Below are 18,703 nucleotides of genomic sequence, written 5' to 3' on the forward strand. Positions count from 1 at the left end.
ATTACTGCACAACATACATATGTCAAATAAATTTTCTGTGAACAAAGCATCAAATAAGCTTCTTCCTGGAGGGAACACTTTTATCATTTTCCCTGTGGAAAGACAACAGCAGGAGTGCATTCTTTTACCAGGTGGCCGGTCTCCCTGCAGTGCAAAGTATCACTGAAGCAAATAATTTCATTTGCTGCCATAGGGAGTACAGTTAAGTGCAATATTTGAAGCACACTTGAGTGCCAGACATTATGTTCAATATCGACAGGAGGTTAAATCTGAAGTGCAGTTCTGGGGTATTCCATGATCACTCATGTACTAGTTAGAGATACGACCATAGGCTCAGATTTTACTTGTGAACACCACCAATTCTGCACATACAGTCAAATATGAAAGTCCAAAAAATCTCAACACTTTGCCACTAATTTCCCCACAGCAGCACTGATGCTTAATTTTGCCAAAATTCCCAGGTGACTGTGTGACACATACAGGTACAGAGAGGAAAAAAGTAATCTGCTCTTCGATCTTGTACCATTGAACTTCATTAGGAATTACTAGGCTGGAGGACTAGTTTGGTTTGATATTTTTAATTATTTGGTTTTAGCTGATTTTTAACATTTTATTAGAAAATAAAAAATCTTTTGAGCTTTGAATCACAAGAACAGTTTTAAAAGAATATTTACACTTGTATCTACTTTTCCCATTCTCTAATACGTGCAGACAAAATTCAAGGCTTTTGGTTTAGAACAGTAAACATCTCAATTGCCTTGATAGGCCTCCGTTATTGTGCTCATTCTCCAGACTGCAAATTGAACCAAGGCAACTACATTCTGCATCTTGACAGAATGTTACATGGTTTAGAAAAATGCTTTGCATACAATCCAAAGTGCTGCTAAATCAGGCATTAACCCTCATTTATACATGAAGGGAATCCAATGACTGTTTAGATCTCCTAGCCAAAAATGACTGGCAGTCAGTGGATTTGGTTGGAGCTGGTGCCAGCCTGCTCCACTTGAGATCATTCAATAGCTCTCAAACAATCATGTACATGCAAGTGAATTCTTTAAATGTTTCAGAATTCAGTCTCATGAAGCAACAGGAACAGACTCTTATTGCAGTCGTCTAAACTGTCAATAACCTGCCACCCAACCCTGAAATACCCGAGAGATGCTGACAATGAAACAAGTGGCCTAACATTGGCCTGAAACTTCATTCTCTTTAACTCTTCCCCTCATCCTTCAACTGAAGATGTTTGCACTGAGAGATTCTAACAGTGTGAATCAATTCAGCCTCATGACCTCAAATAATTGTACCAAATGAGCCAAATTACACCAAATTAGAATTAAGAAAGATGAGCATTGGTGAAGCAAATGAGGTGACTTAGTTTCATACTAAGGGAAGTATGTAAAATAAGGAGAAAAAAATTGAATTAAAAAGAAAAATCTACAAAAACAAAATCCCATAACATATGCATGTTCACAGTTCATACTGTTCCCTTTCGTCGCAAAAATTGATGAGGGACATTGGAACATAATTAACTTTTTTCTAAAAACTTAACATGTTAGGTAATAACCCCAAATTTGTAGCAAGTTTGGAGATACAGAGGACTGCAGTTGAGGGACCATGGAGCGAAAACAACAAATAACTGGAAGAACACAACAGTCGGGCAGCATCTGCGGAAGTAAATGGACCTTTGATGTTTTAGAAAAGACTCTTCATCTGGACTGAGTGAAGATATCCAATATAAAGAGGTCAAGGGAGGATAGGGGCAAGAGTTGGCAAGCAATAGGAGAATGGGCATAGAAGTGGCAGATGAAATATAGTGTAGGGAATTGTATTGCCATGCACTTTGATAGAAGGAATAAAGGTATAGATGACTTTCTAAACAGGTAGCAAATTCAGAAATCAGAGGTGCAAAGGGACTTGGGAGTCCTCATGCAGGATTCCATAAAGGTTAAAGGAAGACAAATACTACCTAACGTGCTTAAGGAGAGCTAAAATTTGTGCCAAAAATTGCTGGCCAATGTGCAACAGAGAGAAGAGAAATCACAAAGCTCTTCAACAGGTGATTAGGATGGCTCAGCACATCACTGGGACTCAACTACTGGACCTGGAGACAATCTACAACTCTCAATGCCTACGGCACACTCGTAACATCATTAAAGACCATTCACATCTCGGACGAGGTCTGTTCAATCTCCTGCCATCCTGTAAGAGATAGAGAAACACCTTAGCAAAACAGTAAAACTTTAAAACAGCTTCAACACGAGGGCTGTTGTGCAGCTGAACAATGCTACACCCCAGTTTGCCAACGGCCTTTCAGTGTTATGGACTATCAAAGTGACTTGTTGCAAGTAAATATGGGATTTTATTTTTAATTGAGCCATACCACATGCATTGTAAATATCTGTTTTGCACAGACTGGGGTGGCACCACAGTCTCATTAGTGTGAGCAATGACAATAAAGTTCTATTCTATTCTAAAATGCAATGTTAGCATTCATTTTGAGAGGACTAAAATATAAAAGAAAGAATGTAACACTGATGCTCTATAAGGCATTAGTCAGACCACACTTAGGCCCCATATTTAAGAAAAAATGTGCTGGCATTGCAGAGGGTCCAGGGCAGGTGCACGAAAATGACCCTGGGAATGAAAGGGTTATTGTATGTGGAGCATACGATGGCTCTGAGCCTGTACTTTCTGGAGTTTAGGAGGGTGAAGTGGGGATGGGGGGGGGAAATCCAATTAAAACCAATTAAATATTGAAAGAACTAGGCAGAGTGGATATGGAGAAGATATTTCCAATAGTGGGGAACTCTAGGACCAGGGGGCACAGCTTCAGAATAGAGAATTGTCCATTTAGAACCGAGATGAGGAGGAATTTCTTTAACCAGAGAGAGGCAAATCTGTGGAATTCATTGCCTCAGATGGCTGCGGAGGCCAAGTCATTGGGTATATTTAAAGCAGAAGTTGATAGGTTCTTGATTAGTAAGAGCGTTGAATGTTTCAGGGAGAAAGCAGGTGAGGGGAGTTGAGAAGGAAAATAAATGAGCCATGATGGAATGGTGAAGTAGATTCAATAAGGCAAATGGCCTAATTCTGCTCTTATGTCTTATGGTCTAATTCAGGTGCAGAAGGATAATTCCCAGATGGAATCATATGGGAGTGGGAAAGATGGAAATATCATCAGAGTCTCGGAGTTGATAGGTGGAGTCAAAGGTCTGCAGATGATGGAATCTGACAGGAAAGAAAGGTGAGACATGGAACCAAATAAGGAAGGCAGTGTGAACAGTTGAGAACAGCTGGGGGGAGGGACAACCTGACAGCGTGAACATGTAATTCTCCAATTTCAGGTAACCAACTCTCCACCTGTCCCGTTCTCTCTCCTTCTGATCTACCCAAATCCTCCTTCACACATCCAACATTCAACCCATCCCCCACCCCAACTCCATTCATCCATGCATCACCCAGTCACCAAGTTAATTACCACACCTATTACAGGAAACAGCACACACTGAATTCAAGGCCACAAGATTCTGACACACCGAGCTGAAGCACTGTCACCTGATTTATGATAATAAAAAGTTTATTTAAAAGAATTCAAAAGCTCTATGAATCAGCTGGGGAACAAAAATCCATTTTAAAAAAGTATGACAGAAAGAGCTCAACCACAATTCAAAGAACTACTGCCCAATTACATGACCCAGACTTCACAAACATTTCAGAAAATTACAGCATAATGACAAGTTGCTCAGATATTTACACAGGCGTGCTTCTCATCATGTAATTTGCAGAAATTATATCTTTACAGTCAGCAACTAATTATTTGGTTGCATAATAAGTGTCAAAAATCACACACTCAGTAGGAAGTTAAAAACATCTGCAAGGGTCAGAATGAACAGATGAAGCAGCATTAACAGGAAAATGTGAGGTATATTGCACAAGTAAAAATTTTATTTCCAAGTCGCCTGGAATTGGACATCTGTATAATTTGAAGTATGCAAGTGATACAATTCCTAGCAATATAAGTTTCAAGTCCTTGGCCTCAATTCTTCTTTGTGCGACGGGATCCTGGATTTCCTCACCTGCAGACCCTAGTCAGTTCAGAGTGGCAGCATTTCCTCCACAATCTCCAACAGCACAGGTGCACCACAAGACTGTGTGCTTAGCCTCCAGCTCTACTCATTTTATACTGTTGACTGAGAGGCTAAGCACAGCTCCAATGCCATATTTAAGTTTGCCAATGACACCACTCCCACCGGCCAAATCAAAGGTGGTGATGAATCAGCATTTAGAAAGGAGATTGAAAATATGACTGAGTGGTGCCACAATAACAACCTCTCACTCAATGTCAGCAAAACCAGGGAGCTGATTATTGACTTCAGGAGGAGAAAACTGGAAGTCCATGAGCCAGTCCTCAACGGAGGATCAGAGGCTGAGAGGGTCCGCAACCTTAAATTCCACTTCCACAAGATTCTTATCATTTCAAAGGATCTGTTCTGGGCCCAGCACGCAAGTGCCATTACGAAGAAAGCATGGTGGCACTCCAACTTTCTTAGAAGCTTGTGAAGTTTCAGCATGTCATCTACATTTTTAATAAACTTCTATGGGTGGTGTGGTGGAGAGTATCTGGTTGCATCATGGCCTGGTATGGAAACACCAGGTATAGAAAAGCCTACAATAAATAGTGAATATGGCCCAGTCCATCTCGGGTAAGGCCCTCCCCACCACTGAGCTCATCTATATGGAGTGCTATCACAGGAAAGCAGCATCCATATTCAAGAACCCCCACCATCCAGTCTATGCTCTCTTCTTCCTGCTGCAATCAGGAAAAAGGTACAGGATCCTCAGGACCCACTCCACCAAGTTCAGGAACAGTTATTACCCCTCAACTATCAGGGTTTTGAACCAGAAGGGATAATTTCACTCACCCCATCACTGGACTGTTCCTACAACCCATGGACTCAACTTTAATGACTCTTCATCTTATGTTCTTGATAATTATTACTTATTTATTTATTATTTTTATTTCTTTTTTCTTCTTTCTTTTTGTATTCACAAAGTTTGTTGTTTTCTTTTTCACATGGATTGTCGTCCATCCTGTTGTGTGTGGTCTTTCATTGATTCTATTGTGTTTCTTGTAGTTACTGTGATTGCCCACAAGGAAGTGAATGTCAAGGTTGTATACGGTGACGTACATGTAACTTCGACAATAAATTTACTTTGAACTTTGATAGCAAGTCTCTGACAAGACCTCAGAATAAAATGGACTGTACAGTGCATTTGGGCACAAAGGATACAACTTCTTGTGTGTGAAAAGATAAAGAAAGAGCATTATGATCCAAATGTAGTATTTTGAGCTTGCAGGTGGGCATACAACCCTTGACCTATTGCCCCAATTCTCTGAGTATGTCTTATCAACTTGCATTTTCTGACTTTAAGGAAAGCATAGCATCTGACAATGCAATTTGACGGACTTACCAGCATTAAGTAGGAGGCCATTTTGTCCATTGGGTCCATGCCAGCTCCCAGCGGTACAACCCAATCAATTCCATTCCTCTCCTCCTTACTTAATCATATCCTGCAACATATCCCATCTCACATTGCAACATCCCTGCAATTATTCTGACATCTACCATCACGGAGGGATAATTTACAACAGCTAATTAACCTACCAGCCTATTTAGGATATGGCAGGACACTGAGTAGCAAATCAGCAGCACTAAATAGCTATGCAAATTGGAGCATTAACAGATCAGAACAAGGTAGTTGAGCTTATCTGTGGCTATGTCCACACTAGACCAGAGAAATCCATAACCGAAGTTTTTTCTCTTCGTTTTGACCCTCCGTCCACACTGAAACGGCATTTTCCTCCCCCGAAAATGGAGCTTTTCTAAAATGCTCTCCAGAGTGTTTAAATGTGAAAATGCTGGTTGGGTGTTGTAGTGTGTACGGAGTAACCGGAGGTTTTAAAAAACCTGTTGTCCCTTTCATCGGTGAGGAGAATATGGCTGTAGGAAATGTTTCCAGCGTGACCCCTCTGTGGGAGCGGGGAAGATGCTGGTGGGGCCACCCGGGGGTCTGTGTGTCCGTATGTGTAGCTATTGTAGTGGCTGTGAGGCTGGTATTGTGGTGATGAAAAGTACTTGGGGGGTGCCATCACTGCAAATCCCTCTGCAACAGAGTTAGTCAGTTTTTCAATGTTCGTTGTCAGCCGGGTCATACTGTCCGTGAACTCCCTGTCGGTTGCCTCCATACGCTCCAGTATTTGTTTTTTTAGTTTTAAGTCCTCCTGCATGAGAGCTAACAGCTGTCCGTCATTTGGCAATTTCCTTTTAAGTTTTTCTCGTCTGTAACTGGACAAACGCACACCAAGTATACTGTTTCCTCTTCACTTGTTTTCTGTAGATGTGTCCTGCGCATGCCCGGTAGGAGGAGATTTGCCCAAATACCCGTTTTAATGTGGACAGAGGTATTTTCAAAAACGCCTGGTATGGATGCCTATCGTTTTTACGTGAAACCGGCGTTTTCAAAATTATCTGGTCTAGTGTGGACGTAGCCTGTGATGAATCTGTGCCGGGGCCCCAGCTCTTAAAAACATTAATGATATGCATGAGGGGGAATTAAATGCATCATTTTTAAAGGTGTGTTGAAGAACAAGCCTTGAGAAAGATGCACATACCTGGCAAAGGCTGTATCATAGAATCATACAGCACAGAAAGAGGCCAGTACTGACCATCTAACACACACACCTCGTTTAAATTTTATTATCTCCTCATTGCTATCAACTCCCTCCCCCCAACCCTCACTCCCCAAGATTCTGCCCCATGGGGAATGTATTGTTGCCAATTAATTCACCTTACCAAACTGCATGACCCTAAGGAAACCTGCCTGGTCACGAAAAGAATGGACAAGCTCCACAGAGACAGTATCGGAAGTCAGGTTTGAGCTCTGGTCACTGGAGCTACAAGGCAGCAACTCTGCTAACCGTGCCACCATGCTACCCATGTAATACAGATATATATACACAAGGTTATCCAATCTGGTGGCAAGAACAAGAAAGCAGATTACTTGAATTGCGATAGATGGAAATGCAATAAAACCTGAGTATTGGATACATCATGCAGCCACTGGTTAAGTCAATGCCTTCACAGCAAGAAAACTTGACTAGAGGAACAGGGATGTCTTGTAGCAGTTGTACAGGGACTTAGTAAAACAACACATTGAGTGTTGCATTCAGTACTGAACTCCTTACCGAAGAGGAAAGTTAAGGAGGGTGTTCACCAGACTGATTCTCAGATCGGCAATACTAATGTAAGAAGATTGCATCAAATAGGCTAATATTCAGAGTTTCAAAGAAGGCTTCATATAGTAAACTACAGTCCCTACTATCTTAAATATATGCAATATTCTTTTTTTTTGTTCAGATTCAAGTTAATCCAGCTCTATCATACCAGAAATTGGGTTAACATTAGAAATTTCCCTTGGATACTGTCGAAGTTTTCTTCTGAAAAACCCTTCACACTCAAGATAGAGAATACAAGTGCAATCACTGAAGTTGAGTGTGGTGTTTTCCTTAGGGGTTACTCTCTGCGTGATTTTGTTTAAAGTGGGGAGGCTGATGTACAAGCTGGCCCGCGACAGATCAGAGGCAGGGACCAGCGGCATGGAACACAAAATGACTGGGGATCGATCCTTCACTGCTGCAGCCTTCCTCCACCCTCGCTGCTGTTGTGATGTGTCACTATCTTCTATCAGCCCCACTGCTGATATCTTGGATACAGAATACACTTCAATGAATGACACTTTCTACACCTCAACAAATGACACTCTGACTGCCAATCTGCAGTATTGAGTATCTTTGAAATCACTCTTCCACTCTCAAGACCTCTTGCATACTGTCCAGTTTTGAGGGATTACAGCAATGTCGCTTCAGTTCTTCCTGTTGCAGTTCTGGTCCCCTAACTTGAGGAAAGACATACTAGCTTTGCAGGTGGTGCAGAGGAGGTTCGCTAGGTTGATTGCAGAGGTGGGGGGGAAATCAATGACAAGAGATTGAGTCACCTCGGATTATAGTCACTGGAATTCAGAAGAATGAGAAAAGATGTTTTAGAAACATATAAAAATATGAACGGGTCAGATAAGATAGAGGTAGGGAAGTTGCTTCCACTAGTAAGTAAAGCTAGAACTATGAGACATAGCCTCAAGATTCAAAGGAATAGATTTAGGAAGATTAGGAGAAACTGTTTTTCATAGAGAATAATGAATCTGTGGAATTCCCTGCCCAGGGAAGCAGTAGAGGCTTCCTCGGTACATACTTTTAAGACAGATAGATTTTTGCACTGCAGGGGAAATTAAGGGTTATGGAGAAAAGGCAGGTCAGTCCACAACCAGACCAGCCATGGCAGAGCAGGCCTGATGGGGCAGATGGCCAATTTCTGCTCCTATTTCTTACGTTCTGATGTTACAACAAAAGCAGTGCAAGTCAAGTAAAAGCTTCTTATACCACCGTGCAGATTTCATGTTTATTTAAGAAGGTACCTTTTCCTACTCTTTATCACTTACTTGGTAATTTCACAAAAATGGGGCCACGCTGTGTGTGCATTTCAGGAAAGTTCTGCTGCAATGCTTAACTGGTATGATATTGCAGATCACTGAAAATTTTCTCCAAGTTAACATTAAAAAAATTCAATACCCAACTTTTAATTCTCACACACTCTGATTTTTGGTTATGAATTTATGGCAAACCCTTTGCCACCCATCGACTCTTGAAATGAATTCCATAAGCCAGATTTCTGTTTATTCATCACCTTTCAGCGATCCCAACTGCCAAACTAAACAAGAATAGTTGTTTGCATCTTCAAATTTATCCACAACCATATCAATGCAACAGCCTCCTTGCTTACTTTTCTTACCCTCTAACATAAGAGAGAAAATCATGAAAAGGCCCCAAGGCCCTTCTCAGCCTGCTCCGCCATTCAGTGAGCTCATACATTGCCAATTCTACCTGACCAACAAATCCCCATTTTCTTCGATTCTGAATTCTCAAATTTGTGAATTTTGAATTCTGGACACTTAATGTCAGTCTTGAACATGCAGGACATCCTTTGAAAAAGAGCAGGCTCCATTTTTACAGATGTCCATAAGCCAATTTTGCCCATAAATTGGAAGACATACATAAATTACTCCATATGGTAATCACACCTCCATGGTATTGTAATGAACAACATGTAAACATATTACTAAAAGTAAAATGAGACAGGAAACCAGTTCTGCTATTTGTAGGAATGAATGTACATACGCATGTTGCTCTTTAGAATGGTAATATAATGAGAGCTCATTCATTTACAAGGGTTAAGTCCAAAGATTTACAATCTGGTTCCATTACAGACCTCTATGATTCACTCCCTGTATCGTTCTGTTCTAAGTCACCAATCTCTTAGAGTCACAGAAAGATACAGCCGAGAAGCAGGCCTTTTGGTCCACCAAGTCCATGGTGACCATCAACCACCCATTTACACTATAATACCATATTAATTCCACTTTTTAAAAATTCTCCTCACATTATCAACAACCTGCCCAGATTCTACCACTCATCTACACACAATGTGCAGTAGCCAATTAACCTAAACTGTACTTATTTGGGATGTAAGAGGAATCCAGAGCATCTGGGGAAGCCTGCACCCGCAGGCACAGTGAGAATGTGCCAGCTCCTGAATTCAGGATTGAGCTACAGTTTGTGGAGCTGAGAGGGAGCAGCTTTACTAGCCATACCTGAGCTATTGTTTCTGGAGATGAGAGGCAGTAGCTTTGCTAGCCATGCCAATGAGCAACCTGCAATCTTAATTTCAGAGTCTCCAACTGAGGAAAACAATCTCTTGCCATGCATTCTGCATCAAATCTTAGAACAACCTCAAAACTTTCCACTCTGGCCTTCAAAGCATCTCCACTCTGAGTCAAATGGTGGTGACTGACAGTCTGAAATTTCACCTGCAGACATATCACTTTGTCTCCATTACTGAAAAACTATTTAAGAAAGAATATCTTGGAAAACTTTAAATCTGGTGTATTATTTTTATTAGTACTTTCACAGGAAAGCAGCAAATTAAATTATGGGCCAATTAATCTATTTTTGATGCTGTTGTGGAAGAAATGATCTTGTGAAACTGTTTTTTGAATAGTGATTTGACTCACTTGGCTACATCCAAGATAAGACTGTTCTAATACAACATTAAAAGGATGTTCTGGAAGTATATTGAGGCTTGAAAGTGTATTTAAATGCAAGTATGGTTTATGTACAGTATTCAAGAGGATATTAGCTTTCAAATCTTATAATTCAGGCTAGACTGGACTTTGAACAAACCATCCATTGGAGAACTATCTCTTTCCCTCACACACAAGGCACATGAGACAACAGATGCTGGAATCTGGGGCAACGTGCAATCTGTTGGATGAATTCAGTGGGGAAAGGAATTATCAATGTTTTGAGCCAAAATCTGAATAACCCTGTTCGAGGGTTTCAACCCGAAACATCAACAGTTCCTCCTTCCCACCTCCCTGCCCCACAGATGCTGCTCAACCCGCTGAGTTCCTCCAGCAGACTGCTTGTTGCATATACATTTTGTCTTATAACTGTACAAAGTGGCCAACAAATGTATCTCAGTAATGGCATCTCCAAAACGTGTTTCACATTCTGAAAGTGCCCATTTTTACAGATGGTCAGTTCCTCAGTTCCAGTAACTAAGTCATTTCCTGGTGACTTTAAAAATTTTGAAGACCTTGGAATGTAACAAGGTGGCCTATAGGCTGGAGTAACATTAAATTACACCACGAATTCAGTGTGATTCCACACATGTAAAGCTGTATGTCTCAATCACAATGCTGCAAGACAGCAATTTAAATGAAAAAAATTAAAAGGTAACTAAAAGTTAACATAGGACCATAAGATATAGCGGCAGAGTTAGGCCATTTGGCCCATTGAGTCTGCTCTGCCATTTCATCATGGCTGATCCAATTTTCCTCTCAGCCCCAATCTCCTGCCTTCTCCCCATATCCCTTCATGCCCTGACCAATCAAGAATATATCAACCTCTGCCTTAAACATACATGAAGACTTGACCTCCACAGCCACCCGTGGCAAAGAATTCCACAGATTCACTGCTCACTGGCTAAAGAAATTCCTCATCATCTCTGTACTAAAAGGACGCCTCTCTATTCTGAGGCTGTGTCCTCTGATCTTAGACTCTCCCACCATAGGAAGCATCCTCTGCACATAATACTGAAGTTTTAACAACTCATTTTCTATCAATATGACATTACAGCAACATTGGCATATATTCACAAGTACTCTGCATGATTATAATGGAGCAATGTATCTGAAAATGTTGTCATTCTCTCTACAGAGGCTAGAGCACATTTAGGCTGTGAAGACACAACCACAGAAAGATAATCTTTCATCTGTTTGAATTCAAAACAAGGGATTGTTAACATTCCTTAGGCACTTCCTCTCAAGACCATGCCAGCTTTATTTGCATAGGGATACATATTTTTTAAAATCAACATTAGTACTTGACAGATTACAACAACACATTGTCCAATATTTTTGAGAATACAGAAAACAGTACTCTGAAACAATAAACTCACTTTATTTTGTCATTGAAAAAATTCTGTATCCCACCCTGCACATTATTAACTGTAATGAAGATATTCTTGAATGAAAGGAAATTTGAAAATTTGACAAATATTCAGAGCCACATACTCTAACAGGAGCAAGGCAAAAGAAAACATACCAGGCTGTTGACAACTTATTTTTCTTTACTAAGTGTAAGTAATTAAGCCTCAAGGTTATTTCAGGTATAAAACATAATAGCCAATTATTCTGTACCACTTTTAAAAAACTATTGTAGAAGGAAAATAAGCTTTTTAACAGACTCTTTTAACTAGAATGTGACACTTTGACCAAGGATATTTTCAAGCACATTCACAAATATTAAAAGTGAATAATATGCTCCATATATTAAATGCACATTATAAACACTAACTGGATAAACAACGAAAAATGTTTCATTGGAAGTACCCTTTTGTCTGACTTTTAACATTATCACCAATAATCAAACACCTTTGCCATATTTCTTGAATCTTAGCCAGGAATATTTCAAGCCTTTATCAGTCAACCCTGTTGACATACATGTTCCCAACATCCACAGTAAGAACACAGCTATATCAAATTCAAATCATGATTCTTTAAGGCACTATTAGCATGGGGCTTTTCTGAAAAAACAGTGCATGGCATGTTAGTGGTACTTTTATGCAGTAGCTGAACAGTGTGCAACATAGGAGGAGCAGGACAGAGGTATGAATATATGCAGAACAGAACTGTCATCACCAAATTAAGATCAGAATTATGCAGCATAACCTTGACAAATAAATATGTAGAGCAGCAGATGAATTCTAACATACGACATAGCTTGTCATACAAAGTAAAGCATAATGTCATTTAAATAACCCATATATCATATTCCATGTTTTGGCAGAGGTTTACATAGAAAATTACCATATTCACATCACATCCAAGACCTTGGATTGGATACTGATTTCATGCTGTTCAAATTTGCATAATTTTCACATACTATACAAACAACAGCTTTGTTTTGATCACAAATGCAAGCTTTTTCTTGAATGTATAATGTACAGATAAATGTCATGCAAATTACTTTTAATGCATAGATCTGAAATATTATACCACTAAAGTGGGATTTTAGTCTCTCTTGGGTTTCCTCCTGAAAAGGAAACACGAGTCATGCCCTACTAGAACAAAAGAGGCTAACAGCAGCAGCTTCTCTGTACTGCTGGTGGAAACAAAAGTCTCAAAGAAATCTCTAACAGATGACAAAATTGGCTCTTGATAAATAATTACAATAAAGCAAAAACACAACTTCACTTAATACCCTTAAATGTAGTTCTGCCTGAGAAGCACTTTACTTTATAATGATTCAACAATATTTCAAGCCAGATTTTATAGGAAGATGATTGGACAACTTCCAACAACAATTCCATTTGCCAAATTTGTGAAGAAGAAAGTGACTAAGATATTCCATACCTTAGTTGGCATTTTGATGTGCCAAATGAAAGAAGAAATCAGAAATAAGACTAATTATTCAGGACTTCAATAAAAAGGTTAGAACTATTTTACAACATCCCCTAATCAAACAACAAGATTTATAGAGTGGAAAATATACCTCAAGTTAAAACTGCAGTTGAAAAATGGAAAGCATGTGTGTGCCAAAGACCATTGTTAAATTTTGATACGCAAAGGGAGCTTCTTTGTATAAAATGACACTCCTGATGATCCTAGTACCATGTGGATTTGTGAAGCTAACAAATATAATTTTATCTACAGTACACTTGACAAATGAGATTTGAAATATACATTGAACTTGATGATCGATGCAAAAACAGCTGTGACGTTAGAGCTATTAACATGAGCTATGTGTCCTTCTGCAAAAATCAACAAGTTTACAAAATGATGTTCAGCAAATTTTGTATCCAAACCAAATTATTTCCCCCCAAACACTGCAATTCAATGTATAGTTACAAGTGGTTTCAATACTCCAAATCACTTTCCATGTACAAAAAGACAAGCCAACTAGTTCCTTTTTGCCTCATGCATATGAGCATCATTTTAATTTTTAAAAACTCCAACTCAACCCATTGAGATTATGTTTCCAAGTACTGGTAATCATTAGATTATTATGGAGAAGGGTTAGAAGTCAGAGACATACAGTGTGAAAACGGGTATTTTGTTCTACTGAGTCCACACAGACCAGCAACCATTTAAACTAGGTCCACAGAAAGTGTATTTTATTCTGCCCAGATTCCCAAAATCTCCCCCTAGATTTTGTCACTCATCTACACTATAGGAGCAAATTATAATTGCCAATTAACCTACCAATCCACGCCTCTGTGGAACATGTAGGAGACCCACATGATTAGAGGGAGAATATGCAAACTCCACAGTCAGTGGCAGAGGTCAGAATTGAATCAGGACCATATAGGCTGTGATAAAGCAGTTCTACTAGCTGTGTCACTCTACTACCTTAACTACAGACGAGCAGCAGGGATCTGACCTCAAAATGATACGTTAATCCCACCGGGTTCCATCAATCAGCCAGGGGTGACTAATCCATCATCATTACCTTAGAGGGGCACAGGTCTGTTTGCATCAGGTATCAATTTACAATTCCACAGGAAGTCTTGATTCTGGATCAATTTTCAATTAGCAACCACATCATCCAGAAGCCACCGGCATTCCAAACAAATGCCATCTCACTCGCAACCTTTATCTCTACCCCAGAAGGCCAGATGACTAATTTTACATGGGAACTATCATGTTTGAGTCTTGATGCGATGAAGAGACATGCACATAGAATTGGCATGAAAGATGTGAACTGCAGATCCATTATGCTGCTGACCATTGCATAGAGGCTCACTATAATCCATCAAATTGACAAACATAGTTCACGCATGGAGCCAAAATTCATTCTGAACACGGTATTAATGCACATCCTTTCATAAAAAGCCAATTTCAGATCATTAATACCAAGCTTGAATTTTTGGAATATATTGGGTAGAAGGGAGGGCGAGGGAGGGGTGTTGGTGTAAAAAAAATATATTGGGTAATGTTATAACATTCATCCATTCCAAGAAAGGCATTCATAGAGATGTGATTTTTATACTTTGTTTCCACCAGAGATTTCACTGACCACCTTTGACTATATGTTACCAGTAAACAAACTTTGCTTTCGCTGGTTTCAGGCTCAGTGTATAATCTGAACGAGGTGCCTTTTATTGGTGTACGCCCATAAACTTCATTATCTACGGGGAACATTTTACAGTGTTACCGTAAAAGTTTGCACTTCCACATTTATCATATGACGGTTATTATTTAATCCATTTGGTTTACTTTTCTATGTAAAGGGTAAAACTGAAAACCTATTAACAATGTATTTCAAGTTCATAGAAGGATTCTCCCTCTCTCAGAAGGGGATGGCTGTTAATAGTTACTTGTATAAAAATGTCCAGTCTATTCCAGGTGTTCCTATATGTTCTATCATCTCTTGGTTCACATGGAATCAGGACAATTCTGGCTTCATCCCAGTTTCACCCTCAGAACGTTGTTTAACCCATTACTACTTATATGTCTATCATACTATTCGAACCTCGTCAATGTTGCTATTTGCAACTAGTTGTGTTTGGAACTGTGGAGTTTTGTAATTACATTTTGTAGTCAATCATTGTATAGAAAAGAGGTATGCAAATACCCCAAGTGCCTAAGTACATGAATATTGAACAGCCCCTGAAGTTGGTGGAAAGGTGCTGCAAAAAAAGGTTTTCTAAAGTTGATTTTAAATAGTCTGGAGGTTCTCCAAGTTAACTACAGGGAATAAAAGTCTGCTCCCGATTTGAACCTTGGTAACTAAGGCAAAATGACAGTGTCGTTTTATCCGATTGCACAGAGAATTGATTCTAAGCCAGTAACCTGCATTCAGTGCTGTCACTACAAACCCACACCTAAACATTGTACAGATTGAGTGAAATCCTACCTCATCGAAGCCATTGTCCTCCTTCTTCAAGGCTTAAAAAGAAACAAAAGAAAATTATAAATCTACACATGACTGTAAACTACGTTAACTTCCCTTGAAATATATCGAACATTTATTTGGTGAAAATTGCTTTGTTACCATTGTTCAAATTTTACAGAATAATATTTATATACACTTATAAATATATGAAAACGTATTAATAACGCTGCGAGATCAAAATATATAAAAGTTTTTTGAATATTTTATTTTAAAAATCCTTTAATTACTACGCATCACTCTAGTTTACATTACAACCCAGCAGTGGATAAAACCTAGCAAAGGCTGTGATTACTGCGCCAGCTAGCTTTACCTCGGTGAAAGTGTTATTTAAACATACATGACAATTCCCAGTAAGCCGGGGATTTAAAAAATAATGAACACGTTTTTTTTTCAGAAAGCAAAAGTAAATACTCTAAATCAGGTATGTTTAAACGTTGAATAACACACTCACCCAAACGGCTGAAACTCTCCGATAAAGTTCTCCTCAACTTTTTCATTCTGCTGATTTTCTCAGCCGATTGGTCTGAAATCATATCACACATCGCGGGTCAAACGCCCAGAGCCGTTCCTCTTTCTGCCACTCAGCAGATACTGGTCAATGCGAAAGAGAAAAAGTAATTGGACCCCATATAATAAGTAACCGTAAATGAGGGACGAAGTGTTTAACTTAAGTCTGAAAGCTTGCCCCCATCCCCTCTGCTTTCTGTCAAACACAGGAAGTGTGTTCACAGCCCCTCGGCGTTTTGGAAGTTAATTTCGACAGTTTCCTCCACCTCGATTTCTTGGCAAGACACTGGGGAAAAATTCATTCATTCAGTCAGGAGATGTTGAAGTATATCATGCTGTAGAGAAACGCAAGAAGATGAGATGGGGTGGGGTGGGGGGAACGAAGGCGAGGAACTGAATGTACTCTCAGCCCCGAGCTGCAGAGGGAAGTCACCGCTCCAACCTCCGCTAGACTGGTTGTCATTTTCGGCAAGTCAGGGACGCCTCAGATCGCTAAAACCCACCCCCTCTCGCCCGATTGGTCGCTGACAGAGCATCCTGCTCACCCGGTGAACCAGCTGTGTGTCCATCAATCTCTTGTTTCCAAGCACCCCCTCCCTCCCCCCTCCCCCTCTCCGAGGAGCTGGGTTCCAGACTTTGTTGCCACCCAGACATTTCACTCGATTTTATTTTCTTAAAACAATGTTCGGTACAGTGGTGAAACGGTGTACACCAGAGCCGAGTTTGAAGCAGGAAACGACAAGCAGGCAATGCATTGTGATTAAGTGCGAATACTGCTTCATTTGTATGCCCTTCGATTCAAATTATTGTTGAAATGTTACTATTGTTTTTTTTAGATTAGAGATGAACCAACCTTATTAATTTGATGACATCACAATTACTGACATCCGTGCTTGAACAGAAATTACAACTGTGAGATTACAGCCTGCAGACAGTCCGATAAAAACAGCAGTAACAACACCCTCAGACAAGAACAAGGCAGATTTGTACAGCGGTCAACTGATAATGCTGGTACTCTCACATAATTGTATTAACTTAAATGACGAGTACGCACGATCAGGACATTTCCTTCCTGCGGCGTTGAGCCCGTTCTGTTCGAGTTTACATCCACATCTGCATATTTTCCCAGACTTAATATTTCTAAAGAAACGAAACCTGAGTTTTTATTCAAGATGTCGCAAAGTAGAAGCAAGTGATGCTATCCGGGGCGTTGCTTTAAAAACAACACAATACTGGAAATATTCAAAATTTTGTTTCAGTTTCGGTAACTATAAACTCGGATCTAGTTTATTCATTTCAGAGAACCGAAGAAAGATAACGGATACGCTGTGCTAGTATTCATTATTACCAAGTACAAATCTGTTTTATGCACATTATATAGAAGACCATGTTGTCAATGTACAGTCGGCTTAAATGTTCACTAAATATTACAGTATTCCGCGATTCTCTTCCTCGCACCTCAGCAGCCAGCACAGAATTGATTAGAGGACAGTTAGGCGAAAAGTTCTGTAACCAAAAGTCTCCTCGAGGCTGCAAATTACCTCATCATCCGCGTTGTAATTCAATCATAAAGTCATTAAGTAGGCCGCAGAGCATTAAAGCCTCTGGAATGATAGTTGTTTGATATGGACAAAGGTGTTTACAAGTTTCCATGAGAACAGTGTTCTGTACATTCTCCCTACTTTTGGGAATCCACTGAGTTTTGATTGGCTCACAGTTAATAGTTATTAATCGAATTGATATGAGATAATGTAGTAGTGCTATTAAATCATTCCCAATTTCAGCATTACTGGTAGAAATAGGTGAAATAACCTTAACATCTATGCAGGTTACAGTTAGTTTATTGGGTTAATGTAAGAGGACATAAAGTTGGTCATCAGTTGTAAGGTCTTCAGTTTTAGGTGGTTGGGAAGTGAATGGCCACAATATTGGGGGTTGTTTAATGTGGAATATGGTCCCAGTGTACCCCTTTCAGTCACTTCTCCAGTATTTTTTCTCTTTGCCTGTGGTTGATTTAAGCCTTCAATAAAAGATCAAGATGAAGAATGATTGTATATCAGTGGCACGGGAAGTTCAGCAGTTGATGCAAGGCAGATTATAGTTTCTCACATATCTACACAGATGGTTCAAAAGATCCAGTGACAAGTTGTCCAGGTGTGTCTCATCATGCTCCAAAGTTTCAAGTGGTTATCAGAGAAAGTATCAGTATTCATGTCCAAGATTGTTGGAATCACTTTAGCCTTGGAATGGATCAAAGAAGTGTGCCTGATTATATCCTTCTGCTCTTGGTTTTGACATCTATTAAAGCAGGTATTTCAAATTGTAGCCCAGTCATTCCTCTTGAGATTGGACAACATCGGCTGAGGCTACAGGGTCTAGGCCTGCGTATATATTTCTTATGGAACCCTGCCCACGTTGTGATTGAAGGAAACAATGCGGCAGACAATCTAGCCAAGCACTCACTTAGAATTAAGGATATAAATGAAGTGGTGTCCTTGTATCAAGGGGAGGTGAAAGCCATAATTAAAAAGTCTCTTCAATCATTGAGGCAACAAATTTGGGATA

The 18,703-nt window shown here is 39.7% G+C and overlaps 1 protein-coding gene across 2 annotated transcripts in view; it reads right to left on the minus strand.

Annotated features, from left to right (window-relative positions):
- cdk14 (cyclin dependent kinase 14) overlaps positions 1-16,579 on the minus strand; it is a 648,395-nt gene extending 631,816 nt beyond the window's left edge. For both annotated transcript variants that reach the window (XM_063044119.1, XM_063044120.1), the window contains exons 1-2: positions 16,083-16,579; positions 15,593-15,624 (exon numbers count right to left, since the gene is read on the minus strand). In XM_063044119.1, the coding sequence (XP_062900189.1) occupies positions 15,593-15,624; positions 16,083-16,173 (123 nt within the window). In that variant the 5' untranslated portion in view covers positions 16,174-16,579. The remainder of the gene's footprint in view (positions 1-15,592; positions 15,625-16,082) is intronic.
- Positions 16,580-18,703: the final 2,124 nt, after the last annotated feature.

This window comes from Mobula hypostoma, chromosome 3, assembly GCF_963921235.1.
Source record: "Mobula hypostoma chromosome 3, sMobHyp1.1, whole genome shotgun sequence".
Taxonomy (NCBI): Eukaryota; Metazoa; Chordata; class Chondrichthyes; order Myliobatiformes; family Myliobatidae; genus Mobula; species Mobula hypostoma.